Below are 20,061 nucleotides of genomic sequence, written 5' to 3' on the forward strand. Positions count from 1 at the left end.
AAAGAGTTGTGGTCAATGGCTCGATGTCCGGCTGGAGACCGGTAACGAGTGGTGTCCCTCAGGGATCGGTGTTGGGACCGGTCTTGTTTAACATCTTCATCGCTGACATGGACAGTGGGATTGAGTGTGCCCTCAGCAAGTTTGTCGATGACACCAAGCTGTGTGGTCCGGTTGATACGCTGGAGGGAAGGGATGCCATCCAGAGGGACCTTGACACGCTTGTGAGGTGGGCTGATGCCAACCTTATGAAGTTCAACCACGACAAGTGCAGGGTCCTACACCTGGGTCGGAGCAATCCCAGGCATGGCTGCAGTCTGGGCAAAGAAGAGATTCAGAGCGGCCCTTCAGAGAAGGACTTGGGGGTGCTGGTCGATGAGAAAATGAACATGAGCCGGCAGTGTGCGCTCGCAGCCCAGAAAGCCAACCGTATCCTGGGCTACATCAAAAGGAGCGTGACCAGCAGGTTGAAGGAGGTGATCCTGCCCCTCTACTCTGCTCTTGTAAGACCTCACCTGGAGTATTGTGTCCAGTTCTGGTGTCCTCAACATAAAAAGGACATGGAACTGCTGGAACAAGTCCAGAGGAGGGCCACGAGGATGATCAGGGGACTGGAGCACCTCCCGTATGAAGACAGGCTGAGGAAGTTGGGGCTTTTCAGCCTGGAGAAGAGAAGGCTGCGTGGGGACCTAATAGCAGCCTTCCAGTACCTGAAGGGGGCCTATAGGGATGCTGGGGTGGGACTCTTTGTCAGGGACTGTAGTGACAGGACAAGGGGTAATGGGTTAAAACTTAAACAGAGGAAGTTTAGATTGGAGATAAGGAGGAAATTCTTTCCTGTTAGGGTGGTGAGACATTGGAATGGGTTGCCCAGGGAGGTTGTGAGTGCTCCATCCCTGGCAGTGTTCAAGGCCAGGTTGGATGAAGCCTTGTGTTGGATGGTTTAGTGAGAGGTGTCCCTGTCCATGACAGGGGGGTTGGAACTAGATGATCTTGAGGTCCTTTCCACCCCTAACCATTCTATGATTCTATGAAATGTATGAGAAAATACTGCCTAGATAGTCTCTCATGAACACAGTTTGGGAAGCTATCGTTTCTCCATATACACATACAGCCTGGGTTGTGTGGAGATCTAAGTATAAATGGGTATTATGGTATCTAGGAAGGGGCAAACCAAGCTAGTCATGGAGATGATAGCAAATCAACATTTGTTTGACTTACGGAAATAAAGTTATGGGTATGGCGCTACGCCTAGCACAGGCTTTTCAAAAAATCTGAATCTGAGAAAATTGCACATTTCTACTCAGATATTAGCTTGCTTGACTCAGACAGTTGAAGGGAACAGGCATCTCCGTGCAGCCTGGCAGTGGTCAGGAGGAATGTCATTTACAGCCTCCGAGATCTGTCCAGAAGATGACTGGAGTGTTGGAATGGAAGGTTATAGGCTCTTTAGAAAAGACAGGCTTGGCAGACGGGGAGGGGGAGTTGCTATTTATATTAGGGATAGGCTGGAGAGTATGCAACTCTATCTGGGGAGAGGTGATCAGTCAATAGAGAGTTTGTGGGTCAGGGTTAAAGGGAGAACAGCAATCTGAGACATTACTGTGGGGATCTGTTACAGACTGCCTGATAAAGAGGACTCTGTGAATGAAGCACTCTATAGACAGATAGGAACAGCCTCACGCTCACAGGCCCTTGTCCTCATGGGGGACCTCAACCATCCTTATATCTGTTGGAGACAGTACAGCCTGGCACAAGCAATCCAGGAGGTTCCTCGATTGTGTGGAAGACAACTTCCTTCTGCAAGTAATAGAGGAGCCAACAAGGAGAGGTGCCAGGCTTGACCTCATGCTCACCAACAGGTGGGAGCTGGTTGGAAATGTGACGCTCCAGGGCAGCCTTGGCTGTAGCGATCATGAGATGGTCGAGTTCGAGATCCTCAGGACAGTGAGAAGAGCATGCAGCAAGCTCACTGCCCTGGAATTCAAGAGAGCAAACTTTGGCCTCTTCAGGAACCTGCTTAGTAAGGTTCCATGGGATAAAGCCCTAGAGGGCAGGGGGGCCCGAGGTTGCTGGTTGATATTCAAGGATCACCTGCTACAAGCTCAGGAGTGTTGCGTCCTGACTAGAAGGAAGTGAGGCAGGAGGGCCAGGAGACCTCCATGGATGGATTAGGAGCTGCTGAGGAAACTTCAAAGAAAAAAAGAGGCTTATAAAAGGTGAAAGCAAGGACAGGTGGTGTGGGAAGAATACAGGGATGTTGTTTGGAAAGCTAGGGACCAGGTTAGGAAGGCACCTTGGATACCTTAGTTACTGGGCTGTTCTTATCTCAACCCGTGGGAGTTACATTCTCTCGATTCTCTTCCCCATCCCTCTGGGAGTGTGTGTGGGGGGGGGGGGGGGGGGGGGGGGGAAGAAAGAAAGGGGGGGCGGAGGGAGAATTATTTTTGGCCCAGTGGGCCCATGACACTTGAGGCCATCAGGGCAGAGATGCAACATATAGATGGGCCCGTGACCGAGGGGTGGACTTAACAATGGACACTATTGCCCAGGTTATTCATGAGTGTGAAACATGAGCTGCAATTAAACAAGCCAAACGGTTAAAGCCTCTTTGGTATGGAGGACGATGGCTGAAGTACAAATAAGGGGAGGCCTGGCAGACTGATTATATCACGCACCCACCAACCTGCTAAGGCAAGCACCATGTGCTTACCATGGTGGAGGCAACCAACAGATGGCTGGAAACTTTTGCTGTGCCTCACGCCACTGCCTGGAACACTATCCTGGGCCTTGCGAAACAGATTTTGTGGCGACATGGCACCCCAGAGAGAACTGAGTCAGACAATGGGACTCATTTCCGGAACAGCTTAATAGACACTTGGGCCAAAGAGCATGGCATTGAGTGGGTATATCACATCCCCTACAATGCACCAGCCTCTGGGAAAATTGAATGGTACAATGGGTTGTTAAAAACCACACTGAGAGCAATGGATGATGGGACTTTCAAACATTGGGATGCACATTTACCAAAAGGTTGGTCAGCACCAGAGGATCTGCCAACAGGCCTGGCCCATCCCAGTCAGAACTTTTACATACTGTATCACAGAATCACAGAATCCCAAGGGTTGGAAGGGACCTCAAAAGAGCATCTAGTCCAACCCCCCTGCAAGAGCAGGGTAACCTACAGTACATCACACAGGAACTTGTCCAGGCGGGCCTTGAATATCTCCAGTGTAGGAGACTCCACAACCCCCCTGGGCAACCTGTTCCAGTGCTCTGTCACTCTTACAGTAAAGAAGTTCTTCCTGATGTTAACATGGAACTTCCTATGCTCCACTTTACAATCATTGCCCCTTGTCCTATCACTGGATATCACTGAAAAAAGCCTAGCTCCATCATCCTGACACCCACCCTTTACATATTTGTAAACATTGATGAGGTCACCCCTCAGTCTCCTCTAATCCAAGCTAAAGAGACCCAGCTCCCTCAGCCTCTCCTCATAAGGGAGGTGTTCCACTCCCTTAATCATCTTTGTGGCTCTGCGCTGGACTCTTTCAAGCAATTCCCTGTCCTTCTTGAACAGAGGGGCCCCGAACTGGACACAATATTCCAGATGCGGCCTCACCAAGGCTGAGTAGAGGGAGAGAAGAACCTCTCTTGACCTACTAACCACACCCTTTCTAATGCACCCTAAGATGCCATTTGCCTTCTTGGCCGCAAGAGCACATTGCTGGCTCATGGTCATCCTCCTATCCACCAGGACCCCCAGGTCCCTTTCCCCTTCACTACTTTCCAGCAGGTCAACCCCCAACCTGTACTGGTACATGGGGTTGTTCTTCCCCAGATGCAAGACTCTACACTTGCCCTTGTTGAATTTCATCAAGTTTCTCCCCGCCCAACTCTCCAGCCTGTCCAGGTCTCGCTGAATGGCAGCACAGCCTTCTGGTGTGTCAGCCACTCCTCCCAGTTTTGTGTCATCAGCAAACTTGCTGAGGGTGCACTCAGTTCCCTCATCCAGGTCATTGATGAAAATATTAAACAGCACTGGTCCCAGCACCGACCCCTGAGGGACTCCACTAGTCACAGACCTCCAGCTAGATTCTGCCCCATTGACCAGAACTCTCTGCCTTCTTCCTTTCAACCAGTTCTCGATCCACCTCACTACTTGATCGTCAAGCCCACACTTCCTTAGCTTATCTATGAGGATGCTGTGGGAGACAGTATCAAATGCCTTACTGAAATCAAGAAAAACCACATCTACCGCTCTACCATCATCCCTCCACCTAGTCACTTCCTCATAGAAGGCTATAAGGATAGTCATACATGACCTCCCCCTCATAAAACCATGTTGGCTGTTCTTAATGACCCCCTCATCCTTGATATGCCTAGAGATGGAGTCAAGAATAAGTTGTTCCATCACCTTTCCAGGGATGGAGGTAAGGCTGACCGGTCTATAATTACCCGGGTCCTCCTTCTTGCCCTTCTTATAGACTGTTGTGACATTTGCCATCCGCCAATCCTCAGACACTTCTCCCGTTTCCCACGACTTAACAAAGATGATGGAGAGTGGCTTAGCAATGACCTCCGCCAGCTCCCTCAGCACCCGTGGGTGCATTCCATCCAGACCCATCGATTTACAGATGTCCAGATTGCATAGCTGATCCCTAACCCAATCCTCATCTACCAAAGCAAACTCCTCCTTTGTCCTGACTCCTTCTGGGGCTATAGGAATCCAGGGCCCCCAGGGAGAGGCTGCAGGAGTAAAGACAGAGGCAAAGAAGGCATTCAGCACCTCTGCCTTCTTTATATCCTCAGTCTCCAGGGCACCCACCTCATTCAGCAGTGGGCCTATATTGCCTCTTGTGTTAGTTTTATTTGCTATGTATTTGAAGAAGCCCTTTCTATTGTCCTTAACCCAACTAGCAAGATTAAGTTCCAAGGAGGCCTTAGCTGTCCTAATTGCCTCCCTACATCCTCTAACAACTGTCCTATATTCCTCCCAAGCGGCCAGCCCCTCCTTACATAATCCATAGATTCTCCTTTTCCACTTGAGTTTGCCCAGCAGCTCCTTGTTTAAACACGCTGGTCTCCTAGATCCCTTACTTGATTTCCTACTCATTGGGACGCTCTGATCCTGAGCTTGGAAGAAGCTGTCCTTGAATGCTGACCAACTATCTTGAGCCCCTTTACCGCCTAGTACACTTTCCCATGAGACTTCCCTTAGCAGTTGACTGAAGAGGCCAAAGTTGGCCCTTCGGAAATCCAGAACTGTGGCTTTGCTAGGTATTCTATTCCTCCCACACAGGATCCTAAACTCCACCATCTCATGGTCACTGCAGCCAAGGCTGCCATTGACCGTCACCACATCGACCAAACCCTCCTTGTTGGCGAGTACTAAATCTAGCAGCGCTGCTCCCCTAGATGGTATGTCCACCATTTGCATGAAGAAGTTATCATCAATGCACTGGAGTAACCTCCTAGACTGTGAATGATTGGCTGTGTGAGTCTTCCAGCAAATATCGGGGTAGTTAAAATCCCCCACGACGACTAAGGCATGTGTAGAATGTAGAAGGGGATCTATAGAAGGGGATAAAGTTCCTGTGGTGCACGCAAAGAATTTTTTGGGGAAGACAGTCTGGGTTATTCCTGCTTCAGGTCAAGGCAAACCCACTCGTGGGATTGCTTTTGCTCAGGGGCCCAGATATACTTGGTGGGTAATGCGGGAAAATGGGGAAGTCCGATGTGTACCTCAAGGGGATTTGATTTTAGGGGAAAACAGCCAATGAACTCAATCGTATGCTGTTGCCTACTATGTAGCACTTTTATAGCCCACCAACTAGATGTCTTCAGGTCACCAGCAACTGGCCCTGACTTCCCTCCGACCATCCTCCCAACAAAGAATGAGCTTTGCCTGCTGATGATACCGCAGAATTCGTCTGGTTTCATCAAAGATCCAACACTGCACACAGCCTCTCCTGCTCTGAAAGAGCAAGAGAGATGGAGTTGGACACATCCACAAGAGATGGAGCCCAATATCATGGACTGGATGGACTCAGCAGCTTTATAAGGATAGGTCCATGCACTAAGGAATGATCTCTGTGTGTGTGTGTGTGTGTGTATATATAAGTGATGGTATATTGAAAATGTGGGATCTGAGCATAAGGTGAATGGTATGGAATAAGGGGTGAATACTGTCCTGGGTTCAGCAGTAGCAGTTTTTCTCCTTCTTAGTAGCTGGTGCAGTGCTGGTTTTTTTGACTTTCGGCCTGGGAACAACGCTGATAACACCGATCGTTTTAGTTGCTGCTCATTAATGTTTAGTCTGACCAAGGACTTTCTGAGTCTCATGCTCTGCCAGGGAGGAGGGGAAACCGGGAGGAAGCAGAGACAGCACACCTGACCCAAACTAGCCAAAGAGGTATTCCGTACCACAGCATGTTATGCCCAGTATATAAAGTGGGGGCAGTTACCTGGACGGGCTAGATTACTGCTCTGGTCGGGCTGGGTATCGGTTCGTGGGTGGTGAGCATTTGTATTCTTTTTCCTTGTTATCTCCCTTATCATTATTATTATTGGTGGTAGCAGCAGTGGTTTGTGTTATACCTTAGTTATTGGACTGTTCTTACCTCAACCCATGGGAGTTACATTCTTTTGATTCTCCTCCCCATCACTCCAGGAGAGGGGGAAGGAAGATGGGGGAGTGAGCAAACAGCTGCGTGGTTTCTGGGTTGCCGCAGGGCTTAAACCACAACACCAGGTTAGGAAAGCTAAGCCCCAGTCAGAATTAAACTTGGCTAAGGATGTGAAAGATAACTGGAAGGGATTCTTTAGTTGCACTGCAAGTAAAAACAGACTAGGGAAAACGTGGGCCCTCTCTGGAAGCTACTGGGACAACTGGCTACACAGGATTTGGAGAAGGCTGAGGTTTTCAATGACTTCTTTGCCTCAGTCTTCACTGGCAAATGCTCTGACTGCACCACCCAAGTTTTGGAAGGCAGATGCAGGACTGTGAGAATGAAGACCCTAGGCCCACTGAAGGAGAGGATAAGGTTCGAGATCATCTTAAGAAACTGAGCATGCACAAGTCCATGGGACCGGATGAAATCCATCCGCAGATCCTGAAGGAGCTGGCAAATGAAGTTGCTAAGCCACTGGCCATCATATTTGAAAAATCATGGCAGTCAGGTGAAGTTCCCGATGACCGGAAAAAGAGAAATATAACCCCCATTTTCAAGAAGGGGAAAATTACAGACCAGTCAATCTCACCTCTGTGCCTGGCAAAATCTTGGAGCACATTCTCCTGGACAGCATGCTAAGGCACATGAAAAACAACAAGGTGGTTGGTGACAGCCAGCATGGCTTCACTAAGGGGAATTATGCCTGACCAATTTGGTGGCCTTCTATGATGGGGCTACGGAACTGATGGACAGGGCTAGAGCAGTTGATGTCATCTACCTGGACTTGTGCAAATTGTTTGACACTGTCCCGCACAACATCCTTCTCTCTAAATTGGAGAGACATCAATTTGACATATGGACCACTCGGTGGATAAAGAACTGGTTGGATGGCCGCACACAAAGAGTTGTGGTCAATGGCTCGATGTCTGGCTGGAGACCGGTAATGAGTGGTGTCCCTCAGGGATCAGTGTTGGAACTGATCTTGTTCACCACCTTTGTCGGTGACATGGACAGTGGGATTGAGTGCGCCCTCAGCAAGTTCGCCGTTGACACCAAGCTGTGTGGTTCGTTTGGAAAGAAGGTATGCTATCCAGAGGGACCTTGACATGCTTGTGAGGTGGGCTGATGCCAACCTTATGAAGTTCATCCAAGCCAAGTGCAAGGTCCTACATCTGGGTAGGAGCAATCCCAGGCACACCTAGAGGTTGGGCAAAGAAGAGATTCAGAGCAGCCCTGCAGAGAAGGACTTGGGGGTGTTGGTTGGTAACGAACTTAACATGAGCTGGCAATGAGCACTTGCAGCCCAGAAAGCCAAGGTCAAACTACGTCATCCTGCCCCTCTGCTCTTGTGAGACCTCACCTAGAGTATTGTGTACAGTTCTGGTGTCCTCAGCATAAAAAGGACATGGAACTGTTGGAACAAGTCCAGAGGAGGGCCACGAGAATGATCAGGGGACTGGAGCTCCTCCCGTATGAAGATAGGCTGAGGAAGTTGGGGCTGTTCAGCCTGGAGAAGACTGCATGGAGACCTCATAGCAGTCTTCCAGTACCTGAAGGGGGCCTATAGGGATGCTGGGGAGGGACTCTTCGTCAGGGACTGTAGTGATAGGACAAGGGATAATGGGTTAAAACGTAAACTGGCGAAGTTCTGGGCCCCTCTGTTCAAGAAGGACAGGGAATTGCTTGAAGGAGTCCAGCGCAGAGCCACAAAGATGATTAAGGGAGTGGAACATCTCCCTTATGAGGAGAGGCTGAGGGAGCTGGGTCTCTTTAGCTTGGAGAAGAGGAGACTGAGGGGTGACCTCATCAATGTTTACAAATATGTGAAGGGTAGGTGTCAGGATGATGGAGCTAGGCTTTTTTCAGTGATATCCAGTGATAGGACAAGGGGCAATGGGTGTAAACTGGAACATAGGAAGTTCCACGTTAACATCAGGAAGAACTTCTTTACTGTAAGAGTGACAGAGCACTGGAACAGGCTGCCCAGGGGGGTTGTGGAGTCTCCTACACTGGAGATATTCAAGGCCCGCCTGGACAAGTTCCTGTGTGATGTACTGTAGGTTACCCTGCTCTTGCAGGGGGGTTGGACTAGATGATCTTTTTAGGTCCCTTCCAACCCTTGGGATTCTGTGATTCTGTGATTCTGTTCTTAAACAGGAAGAAGTTCTCTACTGTGAGGGTGGTGAGGCACTGGAATGGGTTGCCCAGGGAAGTTGTGAATACTCCATCTCTCGTGGTGTTCGAGGGCAGGTTGGGCAGAGCCTTGGGTGAGGTGTTCCTGCCCATGGCAGGGCGGTTTGAACTAGGTGATCTTAAGGTCCTTTCCAACCCTAACTCTTCTATGATTCTATGAAAAGACACAAGAAGACTAAAAGTAATCTGAAGTTTGTACCAGAAAAAAATGATTGTACTGGAAATCCAGCTAACGTGCTTCTTTAAATGTAAATCCATAATTTAAAATTGAGAGGAATTCCGAAAGAGCTAGGTATTACCAGGAATGTATGAGCTTCTTTGCAGTTACCTGGACTTCGGCATATTTTGCTGGAAAGTTAATATTTAGCTCCTACTCTTAACAATTTCTGTATTTTGAGGATTTCTATTACATTGTAATATTATTTGGTTACTTTTATTAAAAATATGCAAGTCAGCCAGACTCTGCCCTTCTTACTCTCCCCAAGCAATTACTGCTACTTAGGAATAGGGGTGGCAGAACTGGCCTGTCCTAAACTACAGTAACTGCTTGCGTTGGGCTGCCTTGCATGTGCACACCATCCATGGCCAAAGCCTCTGATCTGTTCATGGTTACTCAAGAGCAGCTTTGCCAGACCAAATGAATGCAATCAGTATGGTTAAGCATAAAAAAAATGATGGGGGGCTGTTTGTCTCTGTCCCTGTTACAAAGGATGAACAAGCACATAGGGAGCTTTTAATGGAGAAGTGAAAATTGTACCCGTATTTGTAAGTTATAGGTTTTTCCTGTTAAGCACAGCAAAGGCATTTCAGGACTGATGACTTAAATGTGGTGGGATGTCGGTGTGTGTAGTGATGAGTGCTGTTCTGTTTGTGTCTTACTCTGCCTATAAATGTGGTTATAGGACAAATGCAATGAAAGCATTCATAATACAGCATTAACATACTAGAAACTGTTTCTTCAGTGAAATTTTTTTATTGCTGTTAAAATAACACACTGAAATAGACAAATGCTATTTTCATAAGGAAGAATAAAACCATTAGCCTGATGGAGAGCTGGATTCTGCCACCGTTACTCAGGGCTAAGCAGCACTTGCTCCTGAGCTGTTGACTTCCTGTGAGATGGGTGGTAGAAGCAGGGCCCTGGGGACAAACGTGCTGCTGATAAATTTGGGATGAACTGCAGTTCTGATGTGCCTAATCCCACTATCCCGATGAGGTGAAGGGCTTAGGGTTAAGATCCTTGTAAATTTGGTGGGAATGAAAAGCCTGGAAAGGAAAGCTCATGGGAGTCTCAATTCTCTTAGTCGCTGGTCTGCTCGTTGTAGTTGTTTAAGCACTCCTCCTCTTCCTTCAAGACCTGATGGGATGCTTGGCCACATGGATGCAGGACCAGGGTGGCTCTTGACTACCAAGACAATTTTTTAATTCAGGAAAAGACACTGTCTTCTCTAGCTGGCATTAGTGTTCCCAATTTCTTAACTGCTAATTTATGTATAGGCAATACTTTCTCTACAAATTAAAAAATAAGTAGCATGTATTAAAATCTAAAATTACACATCTATTTCCATGAAATTATATATCACAGTCATCCACCAAAGTGTCTTAATTATGAAGATAGGCTGTTAACAATAGGTGGAAAAGAAAGAACTGTAGGATCTCTTATCCTTACCATGAATGCATTGTGATATTTCAAAAATAATGGGTAACTTCCACTTCAGTGGATTTTATTACCTGTTGCTTCAGTGGACTTTGATAGTAACAGAGAACTGAAAACATACTTGTCTGTGCCTTTGTCTTAACTACAAAATCCATTACATATCTAATTTTGCTTTTTAGTGATGGTATAAAGAACAGAAAAAAACCTTCCAGAACTTTCTAAGACTGATTCTGTGTGGTAGATGATAATGTTCTTTATGGATTATTGACTTTTAAAAATACATGTTGATGCTATATAGACTAGCTCTGAGCTATTGCAAAAATAGATATTCTAGCCTGAGCAGCAAAATAGGAAGTATTAAATCTAGGTAATAGATCCTGTAGTTCCTTCAGGTGCTTAATAGTTAATGAGTGTAATATCCTTCGAAAGCAGAGCAAAGTGAGCATATGGCTAAAAAAAACTCCTGTGGCATCCCAGGATCAGTACTGGAAGGCAGGAACAGGAGGTTATAGAAATTGGAGATGGATAAACCTGTTACTTTGTGCGTTACCTCCTCCATCCCTCTGCTGAGATCAGACCCTACTATTTGATGTTCTTTTTTTGTTCAAAATTGAGAGAGGGGCTTTGGGGTTACAGGCTTTAGTATCTCCATTCGGTTCTCACATGTCAGTTCTGTACTTAAATATCTGTGGTCGCTCACTTGTGCCATCAGGATTGAAGGGACTGGGGCTGAGCGATGCCTGTACAGGGCCAGTCAGTGACTGGAGGACTCTGGCATTTGAGGCTGCACTGCTGAAATGCAGGTGCTCACCCTGATCTTGAAGGAGTGGTGGGAGAAGTACCCTGCTTTGGGCTTGTTAATGCCAGAAACCCCCTTTGGAGCATCTCTCCATGTCTTCAGGCACATGAACTGGTCCCAAAGCACACATGGTTGCTTGGATTTACAGTTTGCAGAGCAGCAGTTTATACTCCCAATTTAAGACTGATACTCTCTCACACACACTTTTTCCCATCACTGCACAAATAAAACATTTTAGAATCATAGAATAGTTAGGGTTGGAAAGGACCTTAAGATCATTTAGTTCCAACCCCCCTGCCATAGGCAGGGACACCTCACACTAAACCATCTCACCCAAGGCTTCGTCCAACCTGGCCTTGAACACCGCCAGGGATGGAGCATTCACAACCTCCCTGGGCAAACCATTCCAGTGCCTCACCACCCTAACAGGAAAGAATTTCCTCCTTATCTCCAATCTAAACTTCCCCTGTTTAAGTTTGAACCTGTTACCCCTTGTCCTGTCACTACAGTCCCTGACGAAGAGACCCTCCCCAGCATCCCTATAGGCCCCCTTCAGGTACCGGAAGGCTGCTATGAAGTCTCCACGCAGCCTTATCTTCTCCAGGCTATACAGCCCCAACTTCCTCAGCCTATCTTCATACGGGAGGTGCTCCAGTCCCCTGATCATCCTCGTGGCCCTCCTCTGGACTTGTTCCAGCAGTTCCATGTCCTTTTTATGTTGAGGACACCAGAACTGGACACAATACTCCAGGTGAGGTCACACAAGAGCAGAGTAGAGGGTCAGGATCACCTCCTTCGACCTGCTGGTCACGCTCCTTTTGATGCAGCCCAGGATACGGTTGGCTTTCTGGGCTGCGAGCGCACACTGCCAGCTCATGTTCATTTTCTCATCGACCAGCACCTCCAAGTCCTTCTCCACAGGGCCATTCTGAATCTCATCGTTGCCCAGTCTGTAGCTGTGCCTGGGATTGCTCCGACCCAGGTGTAGGACCTTGCGCTTGTCATGGTTGAACTTCATAAGGTTGGCAACAGCCCACCTTACAAGCATGTCAAGGTCCCTCTGGATGGCATCCCTTCCCTCCAGCGTATCAACAGGACCACACAGCTTGGTGTCATCTGCAAACTTACTGAGGGCGCACTCAATCCCAATGTTCATGTCAGGGACGAAGATGTTAAACAAGACCGGTCCCAACACCGATCCCTGAGGGACACCACTCGTCACCGGTCTCCAGCCGGACATCGAGCCATTGACCACAACTCTTTGTGTGCGGCCATCCAGCCAGTTCTTTATCCACCGAGTGGTCCATCCATCAAATTGATATCTCTCCAATTTAGAGAGAAGGATGTTGTGTGGGACAGTGTCAAACGCTTTGCACAAGTCCAGGTAGATGACGTCAACTGCTTTACCCTCGTCCATCAGTTCTGTAGCCCCATCATAGAAGGCCACCAAATTGGTCAGGCAGGATTTCCCCTTAGTGAAGCCATGCTGGCTGTCACCAAGCACCTTGTTGTTCTTCATGTGCCTTAGCATGCCGTCCAGGAGACTGTGCTCCAAGATTTTACCAGGCAGAGAAGTGAGACTGACTGGCCTGTAATTCCCCTGGTCTTCCATTTTCCCCTTCCTGAAAATGGGGGTTATATTTCCCTTTTTCCAGTCAGGTTCCCAGATGGAGTGGAAGAGCTGATTTTACTTCAGCTCCTGTGATAAAGACTAATCCCTGTCAACAAGATGTAAATGACCAATGTGATGACTATTAGAGGGGCCCTGCCTCCAGCCAGGTAGAGGTAGGGGACAATCGGATTTGCTGGAATGTGTGGATCAGATGGCCTGGCACATCAGTCCCACAGAAATAAAAGGCTCTAGTAGATAGCGGTGCACAGTGTACCCCGATGCCATCAAGCTGTCAAGGGGAGGAACCCATTTATATTTCTGAAGTGACAGGAGGATCCCAAGAGTTGACTGTACTGGAGGCTGAAATCAGCCTGACTGGGAGGAACTGTCAAAAGCACCCCATTGTGACTGGTCCAGAGGCTCCATGCATCCTCGGCATAGACTACCTCAGGAGAGGGTACTTCAAAGACCCAAAAGGGTACCAATGGGCTTTTGGTATTGCTGCTTTGGAGACTGAGGAAATTGAGCAGCTGCCCACCTTGCTTGGCCTCTCAGAGGATCCTTCTGTTGTGGGGTTGCTGAAAGCAGAAAAACAACAAGTGCCAATCGCGACCACAACAGTGCACCGGCGGCAATATCGCACCAACTGAGACTCCCTGATTCCTATCCATCAGTTGATTCGTAGACTGGAGAGTCAGGGAGTGATCAGCAGGACCCGCTCACCCTTTAATAGCCCCGTACGGCCAGTGCAAAAGTCTAACAGAGGGTGGAGACTAATGGTAGACTATCGTGGCCTGAATGAAGTCACACCACCCTTGAGTGCTGCTGTACCGGACATGCTAGAACTTCAGTATGAATTAGAGTCAAAGGCAGCCAAATGGTATGCCACGATTGATATTGCCAATGCATTTTTCTCAATTCCTTTGGCAGCAGAGTGCAGGCCACAGTTTGCTTTTACTTGGAGGGGTGTCCAGTTCACTTGGAACCGACTGCCCCAGGGGTGGAAACACAGCCCTACCATTTGCCATAGACTGATCCAGACTGCACTGGAACAGGGGCAAGCTCCAGAACACCTGCAATACATTGATGACATTATTGTGTGTGGCGATGCAGCAGCAGAAGTCTTTGAGAAAGGGAGGAAAATAATCCAAATCCTGCTGAAAGCTGGTTTTGCCATAAAATGGAGTAAGGTCAAGGGACCTGCACAGGAGATTCAATTTTTTGGGAAAAAAATGGCAAGATGGACGTCGCCAGATCCCCACAGATGTGATCAACAAGATAACAGCAATGTCTCCACCAACTAATAAGAAAGAAACACAAGCTTTCTTGGGTGCTGTGGGGTTCTGGAGAATGCACATCCCAAATTACAGTTTGATTGTAAGCCCTCTCTATCATGTGACCCAGAAGAAGAATGATTTTAAATGGGGTCCTGGGCAACAACAAGCCTTTGAGCAAATTAAATGCAAGACAGTTCATGCAGTAGCCCTAGGACCAGTCCGGACCAGGCAAGATGTAAAAAATGGACTGTACACCAGAGCTGGGGAGATTGGTCCTACCTGGAGCCTTTGGCAGAAAACTCCAGGGGAGACTCAAGGTCTACCCCTCAGCTTCTGGAGTAGGGGATACAAAGGATCTGAGGCCAGCTATACCCTAACTGAGAAAGAGATACTGGCAGCCTAGGAAGGGGTTCGAACTGCTTCGGAAGTGATTGGCACCGAAGTACAGCTCTTCCTGGCACCCCGGTTGCCCGTTGGATGTTCAAAGGCAGGGTCTCCTCTACACATCATGCAACTGATGCTACATGGAGTAAATGGGCTGCACTAATTACACAACGAGCTCGAATAGGAAATCCCAGTCATCCAGGAATTCTAGAAGTCATCATGGACTGGCCAGAGGGCAAAGATTTTGGAATGTCACCAGAGGAGGAGGTGATGCATGCTGAAGAGGCCTCACCATATAATAAACTGACAGAAAGTGAAAAACAGTATGCCTTGTTTACTGATGGGTCCTGCCGTATTGTGGGAAAGCATTGGAGATGGAAGGCAGCTGTATGGAGTCCTCAACCACAAGTTGCAGAAACAGCTGAAGGAGAGGGTGGATTGAGTCAATTTGATGACTTGAAAGCCCTCCAGCTGGCCCTGGACATTGCTGAACTAGAAAAGTGGCCAGTACTTTATCTCTATACTGACTCATGGATGGTGGCAAATGCCCTGTGGGGGTGGTTGCAGCAATGGAAGCAGAGCTACAGGCAACGCAGAGGTAAACTCATCTGGGCTGTTGCCTGCTGTGTAATACTTTTATAGCTCATCAACTAGATGTCTTCAGGTCACCAAAGACTGGCCTTGACTTCCCTCCTACCATCATCCCGACAAAGAATGATCTTTGATGAAACCAGATGAGTTCTGCAGTATCATCAGCAGGCACCGATCCAACACTGCACACAGCCTCTCCTGCTCTGAATGGCTGTTACAAGAGATGGAGCCCGACATCATGGACCGGATGGACTCAGCAGCTTTATAAGGATTGGTCCATGCACTAAGGATTTATCTGTGTGTGTGTATATGAGTATGTATATATATGAGTGATGGTATATTGAAAATGTGGGATCTGAGCATGAGGTGAATGGTATGTAATAAGGGGTGGATACTGTCCTGGGTTCAGCAGTAGCAGTCTTTTTTTCTCCTTCTTAGTAGCTGGTGCAGTTCTGTGTTTCTGACTTTTGGCCTGGGATCAGCGCTGATAACAGTGATCGTTTTAGTTGCTGCTCAGTAATGTTTAGTCTGGCCAAGGACTTTCTGAGTCTCATGCTCTGCCAGGGAGGAGGGGAAGTCCAGAGGAAGCAGAGACAGGACACCTGACTCAAACTAGCCAAAGAGGCATTCCATACCACAGCATGTCATGCCCAGTATATAAACTGGGAGCAGTTACCTGGAAGGGCTAGATCACTGCTCGGTCGGGCTGGGTATCGATCGGTGGGTGGTGAGTGGTTGTTTTCTCTTCCCTCGTTATTTCCCTTATTATTATTACTGGTGGTAGCAGTAGTGGTTTGTGTTATACCTTAGTTACTGGACTGTTCTTATCTCAAGCCATGGGAGTTACATTCTTTCCATTCTCCTTCCCATCCCTCCAGGAGAGGGGGGAGGAAGAGGGGGGAGTGAGCAAATGGCTGCGTGGTACTGAGTTACTGGCTGGGCTTAAACCACAACGGAAATATATATTCAGCTTCATTATTTCTCATGGGAAGACTAAGTGTTCTGAGAGAAGACAGGCTTTTGGAGGCAGGAGAAACTGCAGCCAGGCCGATGCCCAGTTTGCTTTCTGCAGAGCATGCTCCTCAGGACATGGAGCGATGTAGCTGATTTTGGTCCTGTAGCCAGCTGATCCCCAGGTCTCATAGGTCTCACTTCCTTTTCTTTGCTCATAAGATATGTGCCACATTGCTTTTCTTCTGGGAGACTTTGATCCCCAGGACTGCTGGTAGTGGGACTCCTGTCCCACAGGCAATGCTACAGGTGCTGCATTTTATTTGATTGCTGGTTTGCTAAAACATTTAGTGTTGGATGGTCACTTTTCCAGCACTCAGGGATCCATAGAGCTTATCTCCGTGGATGGGCAGCCTCTCCTCTATCATGGAAAGGTTTTGATGGTGGTTGATAAAAATTACAGCCAAACTGGAGGAAAAGCTCATGGCTAGGAACCCATCTCCGACTAACCATTCGGTTCTCCATTAGCAGGATATGTGGACAGGGTTGTATATTTGTGACAAATGTTCTCACCAAAATTACTCTGCCAGCCATGGGGAAAGGGTTTTGTAGGCACTTTCCTTGTTGGAATTGTGGTCCTAATTTGCAGCCCTGATTTGGGGCAGCACAAGCTCAAGGCACTTGCTACTGGTATGTGCCTGTGTCTGCATGTGCACACATGCTTCATGTGTTTGAGCATGTGGGTGCACATGTGTGTCTAAGGCATCTGTCTTTGCACACTTGTTTGTCACCAAATTAAGATATTACTTCATGCACACTGAATTGATGCAACTAAATTGGCTGGATGTTCTTAAGCCCTGAGGGTGTAATAAGATTTTGTCTCTTTTTCCCATTTCTTTTTCTTTTCTTTTTTCAGAATAAGTCACCTTTTTAATGGCACGGAGCCTATTGTCTTGGACAGTTTAAAACAACATTATTTCATTGATCGAGATGGTGAAATTTTCAGATATATATTAAGTTTCCTAAGGACATCCAAGTTACTGCTCCCAGATGACTTTAAGGTAAGGAAAGCTGTAGTCTGCAGCCTATTTTTTCCTCCTGTTTTAGTACAGGTTGAATTGTGTGCTTGACCTAAACACAGTTAACTAAATGTTGCTGTTTATTGTTAGGACTTTTAGTACTTGTGTATTACACCAGTATTATTATTTAATAAATGGGCCAATGGCTGTCATGGATACCGTAAAAAGTTAAATGATGCAGCTTATGGCTAAATCAGTTTTTCTAAACTAATTGTATTTTCTCACATTTTTAGCTTACTTATCAGGGTATAACAAGAATTAAGAAGCAACATCAGCAAGTAGCACTTACCAGGGTTTAATGCTCAAGATCTGAAAGAAATATTTTAAATTTGATACTTAGAGGACTTAAATTGTATAATTCTTTTTCTTGTTGGTATAAAAAAGAAACACCCTTTAACAAACCCATGAGGATTTGTGTTAGATGCAGATACTTTGATTTCAGGAAGTAAGCTTTTACACAATTTATGAATGTAAAAATATTCTTGGGAGATGGAATTTACTGAGGGCTTTCTCAGGAGCATTATGTCTTCTCTATGAAATAATGGTACTGGTTGTCACTTTGCAAATCCTGATTGTTTCTAAAAGCTCTCCACTGGAGAGCACTTGGCTTTGCACTTATGAAACTTGCAACATTGTCATCCTTACATATGAAAATTAGAAGACAAAAGTGTCCAGACTGTAGATGACAAAATTCAAGAAAAGCACTAACTCCAGGATGAAATGATGAATAAATTGGGATGGCAATGGGGATCTGCTCAGTTACAAGATATGGAGGGTTGCTGGAAAGGAAAGTTCTCATGCTGTGCAGCGAGAATTCACTTTGCATGTTGGCCTAGGTAGGCAAGATAATTTGGCCAGTCATGACTAAGTCAGTCCAGATTTGTGGTTGCTCTGGTGGCTTTAGCTTTGGAGTACAGCTGATCCTCATGCTGCAAACCTCTCCTCAGCCATTCTTGCCTAACTTATGAGTACAATTGTATTTCACCCCAGCATGGGAGTGTTTACAGTTAAAGTTGAGCAGACATGCTGTGCCATGGGAGAACACATCTAATCCCAAGGCAGTGAGAAGTTTTGGCATTTATGGGTGGTTTTGGAGCTCCAGCTCAGAAGGGCTATCCTGGCACTGTTCTTTCTGGAAAGTGGCGGGCAGGTTGGGGAGAGGGGCCTATGGGTTGGGGTACCACGAGGCAGGGTAGAGCCAGAGCACTGAGGAGCAGATGCAAGAAAAGTTCTTTACAGAGAAATGAGAGAAAAATGAGGTAGGAGTGAAACTAAAGACCAGACCAGTCCTGTGGATTGTAAAATGGATTAAGTTAAGGGGTGTGGATGGAGAAGTGGCACAGGTGAAAGGCCAGAGGGATGCTTTGGTGGCAGCATTTTGGACGATCTAGTGGGACAAGGAAGCGTGAGAAAAGAGGGTAGAAGAGATATAGTTCAAGCTGATCGTGGCCTCAACTGGCATCCAGATTTCAGAGGTGCTGTGAAACAAAACCAGCAGGATTTGATAAGACCTTGGAGGTAAGAGTGCTGGTGGGTGCCAAGGACGTGTCTGTGCAGTGAGCCACTGGCAGGGATGGGAGAGGATCGGGAGACCTGTCACCGTGCCCAGGCTCAGTCCATTGTTCCAGACCATCTCTTTGCTAAGGGTTAACTGCATTTTATTTAGGTTGTCGTGGTTTACACCGAGCCACACAGCTCGTCCACTCACTCCACCCACTTTTCTACCTCTTTCTTTACTCCCTCCCGCCACACAACCCACCCCCCCACCCCCTCTCAGGAGGGATGGGGAGGAGAATCGAGAGAATGTAACTCCCACAGGTTGAGATAAGAACAGCCCAGTAACTAAGGTATAACACAAATCACTACTGCTACCACCAATGATAATAATGATAAGAGAAAATAAAAAGCGAAGAGAATACGATACCACCGCCGAACGAGTTTGACCCCCCTCAAGAGAGACCGTGCCCTTCCGGGTAACTCCCAGTTACCCCCCTGGGCATGACGTGCTGTGATATGGAATACCTCTTTGGCCAGCCTAGGCCAGGCGTCCTGTTTCCGCTTTCCCCCGGCCTCCCTTTGTCCCCGGCAGAGCATGAGACTCACAAAGTCCTTGGCCAGAACAAACACCACTCAACAACAATTAAAAACAATCGGTGTTATCAGCCCAAAAAATCAAAACACAGAGCTGCACCAGCTACTAAGAAGGAGAAAAAGTGCTACTGGTAAACCCAGGACAGTATCCACCCCTTATTCCATACCATTCACATCATGCTCAGATCCCACATTTTCAATATACCATCTCTCTTACATATATATACATCCACATACACACACAAACAGAGAGAAAGAAATCGTTTCTTAGTGCATGGACCAATCCTTATAATGCTGTCGAGTCCATTTGGTCCATAATGTCAAATTCCATCCCTTGTAAGTCTTTCAGGGCAGGAAAGGCTGTGTGCAGTGTTGGATAGTTGCCTGCTGATGCTGACCATTCCTTCACTGCACAACTCATCTGGTTCTATCAATATTCATTCTCTGTTGGGAGGATGGTCGGAGGGAAGTCAGGGCCAGTCGCTGGTGACCTGAAGACATCTAGTTGGTGGGCTATAAAAGTGTTACATAGCAGGCAACAGCATACAATTGAGTTCATTGGCTGTTTTCCCCTAAAATCAAATCCCCTTGAGGTACACATCGGACTTCCCCATTTTCCCACATTACCCACCAAGTATAAGCGGGTCCCTGAACAAAAGCAATCCCACGAGTGGGTTTGCCTTTACCTGAAGCGGGAATAACCCAGGCTGTCTTCCCCAGCAAATTCTTTACGTGCACCACAGGAACTTTATC

The 20,061-nt window shown here is 47.2% G+C and overlaps 1 protein-coding gene and 1 long non-coding RNA gene across 6 annotated transcripts in view; one reads left to right on the plus strand and one right to left on the minus strand.

Moving 5' to 3' along the window:
• LOC136004259 (BTB/POZ domain-containing protein kctd15-like) overlaps positions 1–20,061 on the plus strand; it is a 61,531-nt gene that overhangs the window by 24,146 nt on the left and 17,324 nt on the right. For 4 of the 5 annotated variants that reach the window (XM_065660609.1, XM_065660608.1, XM_065660607.1 and 1 more), the window contains one exon: positions 17,055–17,199. The exons of the other annotated variant lie outside the window; for it this stretch is intronic. In XM_065660609.1, the coding sequence (XP_065516681.1) occupies positions 17,055–17,199 (145 nt within the window). The remainder of the gene's footprint in view (positions 1–17,054; positions 17,200–20,061) is intronic. 5 annotated transcript variants of the gene reach the window in all.
• LOC136004260 (uncharacterized) overlaps positions 1–20,061 on the minus strand; it is a 50,491-nt gene that overhangs the window by 15,658 nt on the left and 14,772 nt on the right. The gene's annotated exons all lie outside the window — the stretch shown is intronic.

This window comes from Lathamus discolor, chromosome W (assembly GCF_037157495.1).
Source record: "Lathamus discolor isolate bLatDis1 chromosome W, bLatDis1.hap1, whole genome shotgun sequence".
NCBI classification, from domain to species: domain Eukaryota; kingdom Metazoa; phylum Chordata; class Aves; order Psittaciformes; family Psittacidae; genus Lathamus; species Lathamus discolor.